The sequence below is a fragment of the Lynx rufus genome, unplaced genomic scaffold, assembly GCF_022079265.1.
Source record: "Lynx rufus isolate CCGP_SWC_20201006 ecotype Redwood Valley unplaced genomic scaffold, mLynRuf1.p SCAF_15, whole genome shotgun sequence".
Lineage (NCBI taxonomy): Eukaryota > Metazoa > Chordata > Mammalia > Carnivora > Felidae > Lynx > Lynx rufus.
This window is the reverse complement of record NW_025814829.1, coordinates 33,246,849-33,262,737: the sequence shown is the minus strand read 5'-3', so window position 1 is coordinate 33,262,737 and position 15,889 is coordinate 33,246,849. Positions and strand designations below refer to the sequence as shown.

The 15,889-nt window shown below is 38.5% G+C and overlaps 1 protein-coding gene across 3 annotated transcripts in view; it reads right to left on the bottom strand.

Annotated features, from left to right (window-relative positions):
- The window catches only part of RPS6KC1 (ribosomal protein S6 kinase C1), a 179,752-nt gene extending 167,888 nt beyond the window's left edge, over positions 1-11,864 (bottom strand). For all 3 annotated transcript variants that reach the window (XM_047076832.1, XM_047076833.1, XM_047076834.1), the window contains exon 1: positions 11,661-11,864. In XM_047076832.1, the coding sequence (XP_046932788.1) occupies positions 11,661-11,765 (105 nt within the window). In that variant the 5' untranslated portion in view covers positions 11,766-11,864. The remainder of the gene's footprint in view (positions 1-11,660) is intronic.
- Between the last annotated feature and the right edge of the window lie 4,025 nt (positions 11,865-15,889).

Below are 15,889 nucleotides of genomic sequence, written 5' to 3'. Positions count from 1 at the left end.
TATTTGTATAAATAATTCAATTTGTTTAAAAGAAAAGAAATACCATATTTTATCACTTAGCTATATATATCTTATATATATCACTTATATCACTCAGCTATATAATAACTTCACCATCTGAAACACGCTACAAAATTAAGAAAAAGGCAGCTAACAAAAAATCCACACGCTAAAGTTCATGCATTACATTTGTAAGAGAATGCCCTGGCTTCACTCTTACTTGACATAATTCTAACAAGCTAGTCTATCCCCCTTCTGAGCCTACATATAAGGTAAAAGCAAAAAAACCAGCGGGTACCCACACAAAGCATACAAGAGACGGCTCTGTATTACTTGTTATAACTGTATGTGAATCTACAATTAGCTCAATAAATAATTTCAACTTAAAAAAAAGCAGCCACAATGGCCAGACACACCAATATCTGTGAGAAGTAATCACTGACCATATAATGATGAAGAAAAAAACAAAAGTAACTTATAAAACATTATAATCCTATCAGGGTTTTCAGGGACAAATAATCCTATCAATATTCCCTGAGCAAAGAGAAAGAGGGAAGATTCTTTCATATTTTTCTAATTATAAAAGCCAAAAAGTCTAACACCATTTAGAAAGATTTCCGCACTGGGGCACCTGAGTGGCTCAGTCAGTCAGGTGTCTGATTTCGGCTCAGGTCATGATCTCACAGCTCGTTGAGTTCGAGCCCCGTGTAGGGCTCTGGGCTGACAGCTCAGAGCCTGGAGCCTGCTTCAGATTCTGTGTCTCCCTCTCTCTCTGCCCCACCAGAGCTTGTGCTCTGTCTCTCTGTGTCTCTCAAAAATGAATTAACATTAATAGATAGATAGATAGATAGATAGATAAATTTAAAAAAAAGATTTCCTCACAAAACTTAAAAAAAGAAGGCTGGGTGTTTAAATCATCAAATAGCATTTTAGTGGGAAAAACTGACATTTGATACATAATACCATCTAGGCAAATGTAAAATTCATGTACTTGATGCTACAATATGCATCTTGCAAAGACAAGAAGAAAACATCAGACACATTAAAACAGTTGCCTATGGATGAGAGAAAGAAAAAAGTCTTTGATGACTGGTCACGATACCACGAACTGAAGATGATGATCAACTCAACACTACTCCTGAGGTCCAAAACAAAAAATATATATATACTATTTAAAGTCAGCCAGGGTGGCTCAGTTACCACCTGGGTGGCTCAGTCAGTTAAGTATCTGACTCTTGATTTCGGCTCAGGTCATGATCTCACACTTTGTGAGATCTAGCCCCACAACCAGCTCTGCACTGACAGATTCTCTCTTTCCCTCTCTCTCTGGCCCTCCCTGGCTCATAGTCTCCAAATAAATAAACCAACTTTAAAAAAAAAAAAAAGGAAAACAAGGGGTGCCTGGGTGGCTCAGCTGGTTGAGCGGCCGACTTTGGCTCAGGTCATGCTCTCACGGTCTGTGAGTTTGAGCCCCGCATCAGGCTATGTGTTGGCAGCTCAGAGCCTGGAGCCTGCTTTGGATTCTGTGTCTCCCTCTCTCTCTGCTCCTCCCCTGCTTGTGCTCTATCTCTCTCTGTCTCTCAAAAATAAATAAATGTTAAAAAAAAAATTTTTTTTTAAAAGGAAAATGAACAAACTGAGCCTTCAGACCCATACTTTTATAACTTTTAATGCTGTATTAGCAATTATCTCAACAAGTTGTATCAACTCTAAAAAATACTGTAAATTCTCTCTGATATAGGTTGCTAACTAGCATTTAGTAACTTTTTTCTGGGTGAATTTCAGTATTTTGTCATAAAATTCAGCCAATAAATTCCACAGATGATGGAATTTAAAGTGGTGATTCCTTCTGTTTAAAGTTCATAAATTTCCACTGCAAGCGTTACCTATCATGGGTAAGATGCTAGACATATATCTTGAAAAGCCTCTTGCTACAGAGAATTCTATCCCCAAGTCATCTTCAAAATTATGACCCTAAAGCAGCGCTTCACAAACCATGCTGTACGGAATATCAATATTCTTTAAAATCAATGCTCTTAAAGGAAGAGCTTAATGACAATTTCAGTTTACCTTTATTTAAAAAAGAAATGTTTTTTACAGCAGAATTTCTAAAGGCCTTTAATATATTATTATGCTTAGTAAATCTCCAAAAGGAAAATAAAACAGTATTTCCCCAGGTCATCTATCCGCTCCACTTTTTATTTTTATCATGTTATTTGTTGTTATTTTATTTACTTAGTGCAACATCCACTAAATTTGGAATACATTTGGGAAATGTCGCTGTAATATCTGTAGTCTATCTGCCCCTGTTAATGCCAACAGCAAATTCTGAATTTAGGAAAACAAATAAGGGCTTACAGTGAAGGTAACTGTCTCCTACTGTGCTAAGAAATTAAATCCTTTACTTCATTTAATCATCCCAACAACCCTGCCTGGCAGGACAAGATAACCAAGCCCAAGAGCATCACTAATACTAAACATATTAATCAGTTACAGGCAGGACTGGATCTCAGAGCCATGATTCCAAACAAAGTAGTCCTTCCAGGACATAACCAAATCAGCCCTCCTAAAGATTAAAATTCCAAGTTTGCAAGTAATATTCCTGATGCCTATTAGGTAAATCCATTTTGTCTTTTACAGAGAAATGTAAGTCAACCAAAAAACAGCAGCCGAAAAAGTGCTTTGGCAGAAGAGAAGGCGCTAAGTAAGGGGTTTGAATACAGGCTCTAGTGCTAGCCACTAACTGCTTTTTCACCAGTTGGGTAATAAACCAAAGAAAAAGCAACCTTAAAACGAGCCCTCTTGCCTATCTTTAAAACAAAGACCTGAGGTTAGGGCTTGGCCTAGCTCAGGACCATAATAATCAACAGATCATACAGTAATTAGGTCCTCTGTATCCATTTCACAGTGTTAATTTATTTTATATAAATAATAAATTATTTCATACAAATATAAAATATAAATATATAAATTTTATAAAAATATAAATATGTATTTATATAAATATAAAATACAAAAATAATTTATTTTATATAAATTATTTTATATAAAATTTATTTTATCTTACTTTTGAATAAGTATTACCAAGTTTCCTTAAAAGTCAAGTCTAAAATACTCATTTATCTAATTACCAACAAAATTATGATTTGAAATCACTCTCTTAACTCAGACCTACACAAAAGAATTGTCTTCTTCATGAGATTGATAGTTCCTAGAAAACAAAGCTACAAAAATTATTCGAACATATTATATCGCCTACAAAAAAATGATCACAAAATAAGTCCCTTTAGAACCAAGTAGGAATGAGTCAAATATAAATTTTAAGAAGCTACTTTTATGAGCAACTTATTACAGTCAAATCTGATGGCTGTTCAGCTACTAGTTTGGTAATAGCAGAGCTAAGAAGACAAAGGTTTACAAAAGTAACATTCTTTTTAAAACTTAGTGTCAAGATACAAATAATCAAACATGGAAAAAAAAGAGAGAGAGAGAGAGAGAGAGAGAGAGGGACATGCCCACTCTCCATTTCTCAAAGATATGACTCTCCAAATGTAGGATGCAAATAATTGGATACACAAAAATGTAAGGTTACACTATAGTGAACATTTCCCATCGTGCCCATTAGGTAAACCAAATGGCACATTCATCAATGTAATGCACGCAATCCTGACTTTCAGACATTTGAGTTTCACAAAATCCATACTTTCATATAAATATACTGACACCTTTAAACTGCATTTCATACACACACACCTTTAAACTGCATTTCATACACACACACACACACACACACACACACCCTGGCAAGAAGAGGAGATACCTCAAAGTGCCCAACTCACGCAGTCCTCTTACCAAACTCAACCTTCCCTCCCACCCCGTCACCTGCATCTCAGTTCCTCTCTCCCTTTTTTCCCTGCAGAGCTGCAGGTGTCACTGGTTGGCAAGAATATTTGGGTTGGTTAATCACCTGCCAACCAGGTAGTCTGGACCCAAGAGACAGCACCTGCACAAACCATAATTAGACACTTTACGACACTGTTTAGTTCTCTGGAATGAAAGAACTCCCATATAAGATAGAGATGTCAATGGGAAAAAAATTTAGGCATTCCACTTTCTAACAAGTTTTTACAAAAGTAATATGTTGAAAGGAATTATTGCTTTCTACATCATTAAAATCCCAAAATCTAAAGAGAGAATAAAGAAACTACAACAGCAAGTTACTTTTGGATACTCAATAAATGTTAAAGTTGTTTTTCTCACTTCAAATTTTACCAACCATTATAGCACCACTCTAAGGTAACTATTTTCCAAAGTTCAAGGAAAATCAAAACGCTTACTGTTAAAGTTTGCAGTTTAACATAAAATCTTAATGTGAACTCAAATGCCCAAGCATATAAGTTGTCAATAAACAAAATGAAAACAGAATTTTAAAACCTGCTTACTAAAGTTTTTGGTATGTGAGATGGTTTCCTATTAAACAATATTAAGAGTCAAAAACAAAGGTAGAATGAAACATTACTCTAGGAAAAAACTGAACAACTTAAGAGCCATGAGTTTTCAAAATGTCTAATCATAAATACATTTTTCAATAAATTAATCTTCCCCCACCCCCATGACTACTCCATTTACTGAAAATATTTCCAGAGTAAGCCCACACCAATTATTTCTTCAAGAAACTTTCAGGGAGCTACTGATCTAACAACTGGTAATGAGTGGTAATTCTCACCACTTTAACACTAGACATTTGTAATAATGTAAACAGTTAATTAAGGGTTTAAAATTTAGTAGGCTTGTATTTCCTTATAGTGGCTTCAGTTATTACTTGCAATGTTTATGAATATGCATTACTTTCAAAATAAAAAGCTAACAAAACCAAAAATTAAATCTGCTGCCTCCCATATACAAAAACTCCACAGTGACTATCATAATTAAAAGACTGAATGCTTTCCAAGTTCAGGAACAAGGGAAGGATGTCCACTCTCATCACTCCTATTCGACCTAGTACTACAAGTCCTCGCAAGAATAAGACAAGAAAAAGAAATAAAGGACATACAGACTAGAAGGAAAAAATAGAACTGCCCCTTTTGCCAAACATGTATTGTCTATGTAGGAAAAGATGAAAACTCTACCAAAAACTCCTAAACTAATAAGTAACTTTGAAAAGGTCATAGATATTAAGGTCAACACAAAAATGAACTCAAATGTCTTTATACCAGCAATGAAAAAATGAAAACCAAATTTTTATTTTTTTCTCCAACCACATTTTATTTTTTTTATATTAAATATAATTTATTGTCAAATTGGTTTCCATACAACACCCAGTGCTCATCCCAACAGGTACCCTCCTCAATGCCAATCACCCACTTTCTCCTCTCCTCCACTCCCCATCAACCCTCAGTTTGTTCTCAGTACTTAAGAGTCTCTTATGAAAACCAAATTTTTAATACCACTTACAATAGCTACAAAAAGATGAAATACTGGGGAATATATTTAACAATAATGTCCAGAATCTGTATACGGTCAACACAAAATGTTGAAAGAAATCAAAGAACATCTAAATTAATGGCATGACATACTGTGTTCATTTGCAAATTTACAGATTCAACAGAGTAAAGATTCAATTCTCCCAAAAACTGACCCATAGATTTAATGGAATTCTAATAAAAATCCCATTAGGATTTCCTATAGATATAGACAACCTGATCTAAAATTGATATAGAAAAGCAAAGGAACTAGAATAGTCAAAACTATTTTGAAAAAGAATAAAGTTGGAGGAATTCTACTCCCTAATTTTAAGACTAACTATAAAGATAAACCTACCATAATCAAGACAGTGTGGTATAGAACGAAATAGAGAATCCAGAAACAGATCCACATATATAATGCTGACATTTTTGACAGAGATGCAATTTAAAAAAAGAAAAAAAAGAAAAAAGGCTAGTCTCTTAAACACTGTTTTGTTGCAACTGAACATACGTGTGCAAAAATGAACCTCTGCCTAAACCTCACACCTTATACAAAAATAAACTCAAAATGAATCATAGAGCTAAATGCAAAATGCAAAACAATTTTCTAGAATGAAACACTGGGGAAAAAATTGTGACCTGGGGGTATTAAAGAATTTTTAGATCAAACACTAAAAGCACACTTCATACGAGAAAAAAAAAATTATAAACGAGAATTTACCAAAATTAAAACTTTTGGCTTTGTGAAAGACACTGTTAAGAGTGAAAAGATACACTACACACTGGGAGAAAATATTTGTAATCACATAGCTGACAACAAACTTACATCCAGAACAACTAAAGAATCACAAAATTCAACAGTTAGAAAACAAACAACCCAATGAAAAAATGGGAAAAGACAGCCTCAAAAGGTTAAATACTGGTCGATTCTATTTATACAACACCCTCAGAAAGACAGAAGTAGAGAGGTAGAGAGCACATCGGTGGTCACCAAAGGGCTAAGAGGTGGGGAGACAAGTGTGAAAAAGAGATAGCATGAGGGAGTGTTTGGGGATGTGGAACTGTTCTGTTTCCTGATGATGGTGGTGGATATTTGAATCTATATGTGTAAAGATTCACAGAAGTATATAACAAGTCAATTTTACTGTATATCAGTTTAAAAAGGAACACTTAGAAAAACAATGCCTCTTTCCAGGACTCTCTCAAGTTCCTGCAGTATCTCCCAGCTAGGCAGCAAGAACACAAAGTTAAAAAGGCAGCCCACCCTCAGGGGAGGAAGCAAACAAGTACAATATGACAAAGGCTTTCATGGAGGAACATATAACACACATGGGGTTCTACACCTAAGAAAGGCTTCCTGGAGAGCACAGGGCAAGACACTTCAGATGAGCAGGGATGCCAACACAAAAGAGAACTTTCCAGACAGAGGAAACAGCATCTAACAGAGAGGTGGGGGGGGGGGGGGGGGGGTGGAAATGTACTACCATACTTGGGAAACTACAAATAATTCCTTTCCCTAGCACAAGCAGGCCATATACAAGAATATGGTCAGGAATTGAAAGCAGGTTCCTTCCAAGCAATACAACTAGTGTTTCAATTTGAAGCCTTAGAAATGGCAATTTTCAGACTCAAATCAAGCTAAGTACTTCTTCCCTTCATTCCCTACTCCCTTTTTTGTTCACATTATCAGTTACTGTATTTTCCATGTACCCATCAGTTTTGCCAAACTACAGTAAGGCCCTGTGGGGACACATAGGTCTCCCCATACATACACCCATAGAATCTAATAAAATGTGTTTTATAACATAGGTAGTCAACAGCACAGCACTGGGATAAAAGCACTGTGACTCAGGCCAGTCTACTAGGCTCAAATCTAGACTCCACCCCTGGCTAGCCATGTGACCCTGGGCAAGTTACTTAACCTCTCTGGGCCCCAATTTCCTCATTGATAACGTAAGAATAATAATAGCATCTACTCATTGGGCTGCTGTGGAAAATGTCCTAATTTATATAAAACGCTTAGAACAGTGCTCGACTCATAGTAAGCATCATGTGTTTGCACTTAATACTCAACAAATGTTAGCAACATAAAATGAGGACTTACATATTCTCAGTCTGAAAACAAACCTAAATTGCTTTAAGTATGCACAAGACTTGCACACTGAAAATTAGAAAATGTCGCTTAAAGAGCTACATAAGTGGAAGATACATGGATCAGAAGATTCAATATTGCTAAGATATCAATATCGCTAAGATATCTTCTTCTGTAGAAGCTGATCTACATTCTCAAAGTATGCCAATCAAAATCTGGGTAGGCATGTTTATAGAATTTGCCAAACTGATTCTAAACTTTATACAGAAATGCAAACAATCTAGAACAGCCAAGACAATTTTGAGAAAGAGAACCTACTTTCAAGACTCAGTTTAAAGCCACAGTAAACAAGGTTGTATGCCATCAAGAAAAAAGAAAGCATACGTCTAAACAAAGACTTATATACAAATGGTCGTGATAACTATACTCATAATAGCCAAAAACTGGAAACAACCCAACTCAACAGGAGAATGGATTCACTGTAGTATAACCATACAATGGAGTATCGGTCAGCAATAAAAAAGAGTAAAAACAACAACAGAGATGAATCTCAAGTACTCATGCTAAGTTACGAAGTCAAACCAAAAAACAAAGTGCATACTGTATGATTCCATTTATATCAAATTCTAGAAAATACAACCTGATCTACAGTGACAGAAAAATGACCAGTGGTTCCCTAGGGACAGGGGGTGGGGAGGGGGGGAACCAAATGCAAAGAGGCCTAGGGGAACTTGTGCAGAGATGACCATGGCAGTGGTGACACAACTATATACATTTGTCCAAACTCATCAAATTGTACAATTAAAACTGGTGAATCTGATTGCACATAAATTGTGCTTCAATTCAAAATATAGACATAAGGCAACAACGCGTTTTAAAAATAAAAGTATAGTAGGATGCCTAGGTGGCTCAGTTAAGCGTCCGGCTCTTGATTTTGGCTCAAGTCAGGATCTCATGGTTGCGAGATCAAGTCCTGGGCCAGTTCCATGCTGAACATGGAGCCCGCTTGGGATTCTCTTTTTCCCCTCCCTTTCTGCTCTTCCCCATGCAGGCATGCACTCTCTCTCTCTCAAAATAAATAAACAAAAACAGTAATTTTTAAAAATTAAAATGAAAGCATACCTTTTGCTTTCCATACTTGCAGAAAGAATACAGGCAAGAATTTGCCATTCATTTAATGCGGTTGAGAAATCTGCATTACATTATGAGTTTTGTTAACATAGCACGGTGAAACAACCAAAAACACTGGTAATGGTTCTTGTAGATCTGTGTCTTCTTTAAGTAAAGAACCAAGGAAATCTCTAAAACAACTTTCCAATTCTTAATAGAAATATTTATTCTAGATAAAAATTGATAAACAACACAGCACTTATCTAGGAAATCTGTTAGCCAGCGTGTGACTGGCCATAAGGTTAGTCAAGCCTGCTAGGTTCCAGAGAAATGCAAAACTAAGCACAAAGGAGTCTTAAAAAGATGAGAGAGCTCTTACGCTACCTAAAACTTAACAATGGTACTTACTTCCCATGATTCTAATTCTACTTCTGCATAAAGAATGCTATAAGGATCAAGAATATAGGGACTGCTTCCTAAAGCTAGAAGAAAATCAATAGTAGGAAACACAGAAGACATCCCTAATCTTTAGCTCATGAAGTTGTCTCAGGGGAACACTACTTACTTGGTTAATTCTCCTGAGGAAAGATGTTTTTCTCCTTAAGTCTCACAAAATAATAAATATTTTACTTGTTTTATATTACACATACTTTTTCTAAAAAGTATATCTCCATGATGACCCTCAAGCCTTAAAATGAAAAAAGCAAAACAGAAGCCAAAAATGAGGAAATAGCCATTTACAAGGAGAAAAAAACACAGTGTAAGCAATTTCCAGTTCAAATAACCATGGCAATATGTAGCATGCATATCATAGAGATTTGGTTAGTTCTAAGGAAATGTGCTACTTCATGTTCTAATTTATGTTGTCATACATTAGCTGTTGGTCATAAAAATTAGTTCACAGCTTAAGAAAAGATACTTAAGATGTAAATGAGGTTAACCTTTCCTTCTGCGAAGTAAGACTACAAGTAATAATCATACCCAGTGTTTCCTATTCGAGTTCCACACACATACACAGCTTCAGGGCTTTATGGGCTCTATCCCTCCCATTCACCCCTCTGCCTACCATGCCCTCTGCTTTTCTCTCACCTGTCTGGATTCTTCCCATCCTTCACCACCTATCTTAATTCTTCTCCTTCTCCCTTGAGCCAGAGCAACCTCACTATCTTCTGAAATCCCACAGCTCTTTTCTGCAGTCTTTTAAAGCATTTAACATTCTCTCTTGTACTACTTTAAGTCCAGTTTACTCTCTTCTATGAATATTCTTGAAAGGAAGGGACATGCTTTATTCAGTCTTGTATTCCTCATAGCACTTAGTGCCTCAAACCAAACATGTATTGATTGGATGTGCTGCCTAGAATGCCGAGGAAAACATTCCACCGATTTCTTTTCAACACTGTGTGCCATACACTGCCTCAGGTGATGTAAAAGGAAACAAATACCAGTGACGGAGACCTACTGTCGATCTACTAAGAGACATTGACATGTAAACAGGTTAATACAATATGATTGAGGTACATGTTATCATAAGGGATGAACAGGGTGCTGTGAAGGGAACACTATGTATGTTAAAGATTGTTCTAATTCCATAAACTATGTTAGGAAAGTAGATTTTGAAGGGCCCAATTACCAGAAACGTTTCAGAAGTGGTAATTCTAAGGGTCCCTTAATTTTAGTCTTAAAAAATTTCTTAACCTGAAACTAACACTCCGCCAATATAACAACCTTACTTGCATAACTGGAAGTAACAAATTTCCTTCTATCTTCAGTATAACCCTCTGAGATAACCAGGCCTGGTCTTATCTTTAAACAAATTTGCTCTTCCCATCTTCTCACATTTGTCTGAATTGTGCACCATTTCCATAAACCACGTACCACTCTCATGAGCCAAACTCTGTTTATCTAAATATACCTAACCTTTACAGTTCTCAAATCCTACTTCCTGTGCTAACACAGAGGACTATGCCATCCTCCAAATGTATATTTAGCATTACTACTATCTGTACCTCTCTTTTCTAACAATTAATGATAATAATAAAGTTAATTCTTAACTTTTTATATAACTTGGACTTAAGCAAAACTAGACTGAAATCCCAAATGTGCACCTATCTTATGATGTAAAATTGGTCAAGTTGTGAAACTTCCTTGAACCTCAGTTTCCTCATCATTAAAATTAGAATTCCATTGGGTAATATGTTCAAAATGCCTAATATACACACATATTCATACCTACATACATACATTACATACATTCGGACTTATTTTTGTTACTCTCCTTTTCCAAGCAGGGAGATGCAAACTCTCTTTAAAACCCACCGCAAAAGCAATGATGAACAAAGTGGGTACTAAAAATTGCTTAGCTGATGTAAAGAAGCCTCACAACTTTTAAATATGCCCTCAAAACAACTCACACAAGACACACACACACACACACACACACACCGGTAAAATTTCCCGTATGTCACCTACTGAACACCATGAAAAATTCAGATGCAAAATGACACAACCAGATACAGAGGTCCTAGGCTGGTAACCCTAACACCGACATCCTTCTCAAGAATCTGTCTGCCTCAGTACAAACCTGACACTGTATAAAAGGTCAAGAGAAGAAATATATTTTATTATGTAAGTTAATTTTTCAATCTACACTATCCCTGGGAAGCAAGCAAAACCACTTCTGCAGATTTCAGCCTCAGAAGAGAAAGTCCTAATGGGACAGGGTCTGAGTCATCCATTTAAAACCATCAACGCCTGCCCCACCCTGGAACGAGGGCACTACCGCGACCTTCTACAGCACAGTCTCGAGCATCCAACACTCAGCACCCACCCCAGCCTTCCTGAAGTCCCCACCTCCGACGCGGGTCCAGGCACTAGAAGCACCCAGTCCCACCCCAGGCTCTGACCCAGGGTCAGGTACCCCCACACCAGGGCACATACCCTGGTCCCTCACGCCCCAACTCAGGATTCTACCCGCGCCTGACACCGGCACTCACCCGGGCGGTGACCTTATACACCGTGTAGCCCCTTGGATGTCGCTGGGGCTCGGTGACAGTGTAGAAACGGGCCAGGTCGGCACCCCGCTCCCGGGGAGAGGTCATCCTCCCGCCGCCTCTGCCGCCGCCGCCGGCCGGGGACCATCAGGACAACCCGGCGCCGCCGCGGTCCGGGATCCCCAAACAGCCGCGAAGCGGCGAGGGGGCGGCGGCTCCACGGCTGCCCTCCGCCGCTCGGCTTGTGCTTCCGGCTCGGCAGAGAAGCTTCCGGGTCAGGCCTTTTCCAGCGTCCTGGGGGAGGGGAAACTCCGCGCTGGACGCTGGCCCCTGTCCCGGCCGGGGCCTGGCATCAGGGATCAGGTGGTCGCACTACTTCTCTTGTCACGGTGGATACCTGAAACTTCTCCAACGAAGTCTCTGTGCGCTAGCTCTTGACACCTTCTAGATTTTTCTGAGCGCTGTTAGAGCCACGACACACAGGTGAGATCCCGGTCCTCCACACCCTCGGCCAACCTGTGTACAAACTTATATGGAGTCGTAAAGGGACGGAGGGATAGTCCAGCCTAGCGTCTTCTTTCCTTCCCTACTCACGGCCGATCATTTTGCATACCCACAACAACATCTGAACTGTCACAGACATAACTGCTCCTTTTTTCTAAGACAAATCCCGTCCACCCGTGCACCTGTCTTTCAACGTCCACAGCGGCCCGCAACCCTGTCTATCTTAAAATTCATCCCCTCGGATGCTAAAACCTGGAACCTGCCTCTAACTGGGAAAAAAAAAAAAAATCACACGACCTCTAAAAGCTGCTATGAAGATAGTTTCCCATTCAATTGGTTGCTATCCAGTGCTTGGCAATTCTTTACCTTGCCTTGATCAGGATTTTCTTATTCCCCATAACATTTATTCCAGGTCTTTGCCATTCACCTCAACCCTCTGTTCCTCCTAGTCTTGCCCATCTACCGTTTGTCCCTGCCTTTCTTTCAGAAGAAGGGGGAGGAGTCCTCAGTACCAACCCCTTCATCTTCTCACATTTCTGTTCTGGTATGAGACATGGACACATCCCTTCCACATTATTTACTTATTTATTTTTATGTTTATTTATTTTTGAGAAAGAGAGACAGACAGAGTGCAAGCAGGGGAGGAGCAGAGAGAGAGGGAGACGCAGAATCTGAAGCAGGCTCCCGGCTCTGAGCAGTCAGCACAGAGCCCGCGGGGCTCAAACTCATGGGCTGTGAGATCATGACCTGAGCTGAGGTTGGAGGCTTAACTGACTGAGCCACCCAGGCACCCCTCCCTTCCTTTACTTTTAAAGACTAATCACTCTACCTGTGTGCTGAAACCCATCCCCTTCGGCAGACCTAAAGACATTGTTCGTTCCATCAGTGACATCTCAGCTCTGCTTTCTATACCTTTAATCTTTTTCTCACCACTGGCTCCTCTGTGTCCCAACCTACATATGCCCAAATCTATCTATCATTCATTTATTAAACCTGAATTCCCCTACTTTGTGCCAGACATCATGCTGATAGGCACTGGAGTTACAAAGAGAGTCCCTGCTGTCAAGTACCATCTAGTGGGAAAAAACAGAGAATAATTAAAACATATTGTTGTAAGTACCATGACAGATGTATATGTGGAGTGCTGTAGAGCACATCAAACTCAGAGTAAAGGGTTTTCCGTTACAGGGGAAACTATGACTGAATCTTGAAAGAGAGGAATTAGCCAGGCTGAGATGAGAAAAAAGGACATCATCACAGTTGCCTCTTCTCCTCCTTTCTCCTTCCCTGTATTGTAAAAATTGCCTAAGTTGTTTTTTAAGTAATCTGCATCAGTATTCACACATCCCACATTTATACATTCAGGGATATCACACGTTCATTACCATATTCACTTCAATCGGCCTTCACTACTCTACTCCTACTAAGAAACGGCTTTGAAAAAAAATCTGATGACCACATTTGCCCAATATTTTCAGAGTTTGAACATTTCTGACCATTTCCACCTTTTCAAAACTCCTCTGTGTCCTTAGTATATGAGTCAGCATTCTCTTTGCTTTTTCTTTTACACTCTGAGTCATTCACTCCTTTTCAGCCTCTTTTGCTGATTTCTCCTTTTAAGAAGGTTCAGTGTTGGAGTACCTGGGTGGCTCAGTCAGTTGAGCATCCAACTCTTGATTTCAGCTCAGGTTATGATCCCAGGGCCGTGGGATCGAGCCCTGCCTCCAGCTCCAAGCTGAGTGTGGAGCCTGCTTGGGATTTACAAATAGCAACTTAACATGAATCATTGCCATAAATATAAAACCTAAAACTATAAAAGTTCTAGAAGGAAACACAGGAAAGAATCTTTGTAACTTTGGATTAGGCAAATGATTCTTAGGAAACAAAAAGTGAATTACAAGAGAAAAAAACTAATAAATTGGACTTCATCAAAATTAAAAATTTCTTCATTGTGAAAGATATCATTAAAGAACAAGCCACAGATTGGGAAAAATATTTACAAAACATGTATCTGATAAAGGATTTGTATCCAAAATATATAAAGAGCTTCTATAATTCAATAGTAAAAAGAACCAATTCAACTGTTTTAATACACAAAAGATCTAAATATCCATTTCACCAAAAATGATATAATGAGGGCAAATAAGCACATGTACTACCTTATTCATCTTTAAGGAAATTGCTTTTATTTTTTTAATATGAAATTTATTGTCAAATTGGTTTCCATACAACACCCAGTGCTCATCCAAACAGATGCCTTCCTCAATGCCCATCACCCACTTACCCCTCCTTCCCACTCCCTATCAATCCTCAGTTTATTCTCAGTTTTTAAGAGTCTCTTATGGTTTGCCTCCTTCCCTCTCTAACTTTTTTTTTCCCCTTCCCCTCCCCCACGGTCTTCTGTTAAGTTTCTCAGGATCCACATAAGAGTGAAAACGTAAGGTATCTGTCTTTCTCTGTATGACTTATTTCACTTAGCATAACACTCTCCAGTTCCATCCATGTGCTACAAAAGGCCAGATTTCATTCTTTCTCATTGCCAAGTAGTATTCCATTGTATATACAAACGACAATTTATTTATCCATCAGTTGATGAACATTTAGGCTCTTTCCATAATTTGGCTATTGTTGAAAGTGCTGCTATAAACATTGGAGTACAAGTGCCCCTATGCATCAGCACTCCTGTATCCTTTGGGTAAATTCCTAGCAGTGCTATTGCTGGGTCATAGGGTAGGTCTATTTTTTAATTTTTTGAGGAACCTCCACACCGTTTTCCAGAGTGGCTGCACCAGTTTGCACTCCCACCAACAGTGAAAGAAGGTTCCTGTTTCTCCACATCCTCTCCGGCATCTATAGTCTCCTGATTTGTTCATTTTAGCCATTCTGACTGGCGTGAGGTGATATCTCAGTGTGGTTTTGATTTGTAAGGAAATTGCTTTTAAAAGCACAATGAGGGAAAATGGTGGAGTAAGGAACTCCAAAAGTCCACTATTCCATATAAGCAATGAAAAAAGCTGGCAAAAATTGTCCATATCAACTCTTTCAGAGCTCTGAAAACCAAACAAAAGATTACAGCAACCCAGGGAGCATTTATTCAAGAAAAACAGCTAAATCTCTAGGAACAGAAAGCTTTCTAACATTTTTTAAAGTTTACTTATTTATTTAAGGAATCTCTACACCCAACATGGGACTTGAACTCACGACCCTAAGATCAATAGTCTCATGCTCTTCTGACCAAGCCAGCCAGGTGCCCCACACTTTCTAACATTTTAACTTACCCTAGTTCCATCCCCTACTTTTCAACTCAGGGTATCCCGTTAAATAATGGTCTACTTTCCTGGTACCAGTACAAAGGGAGCAAAAGACATCTGATTCTCACAGAATAGTAATTATTTCTTTTGACCTATCTAGTGGTTCCCTGGAGAATGGCCTCAAAAGGCTTGTCTTTATCTCAGCTAACTTGTCCCAGTGCTAAAGCCGCTATCTAGGGGACATTTGTTTTGTTGTTGTTGTTGTTGTTGTTGTTGTTTTTCAGGGGACATTTGTGAAAACAAACAATAATAGACTGCCCAAGAAGCTTGAGAGGAAAGACAGGAGAATAAGGTTTGGGGAATAGGGCCTTGAAAAGCTCCAGAGAGTCTAGAAAATCACGCACATAACCAGGACTGTACATATGCTCAGGAAAGACCTAAGAAAGCCCTAAGTTTTCATATCTGCCTGACTTTGCA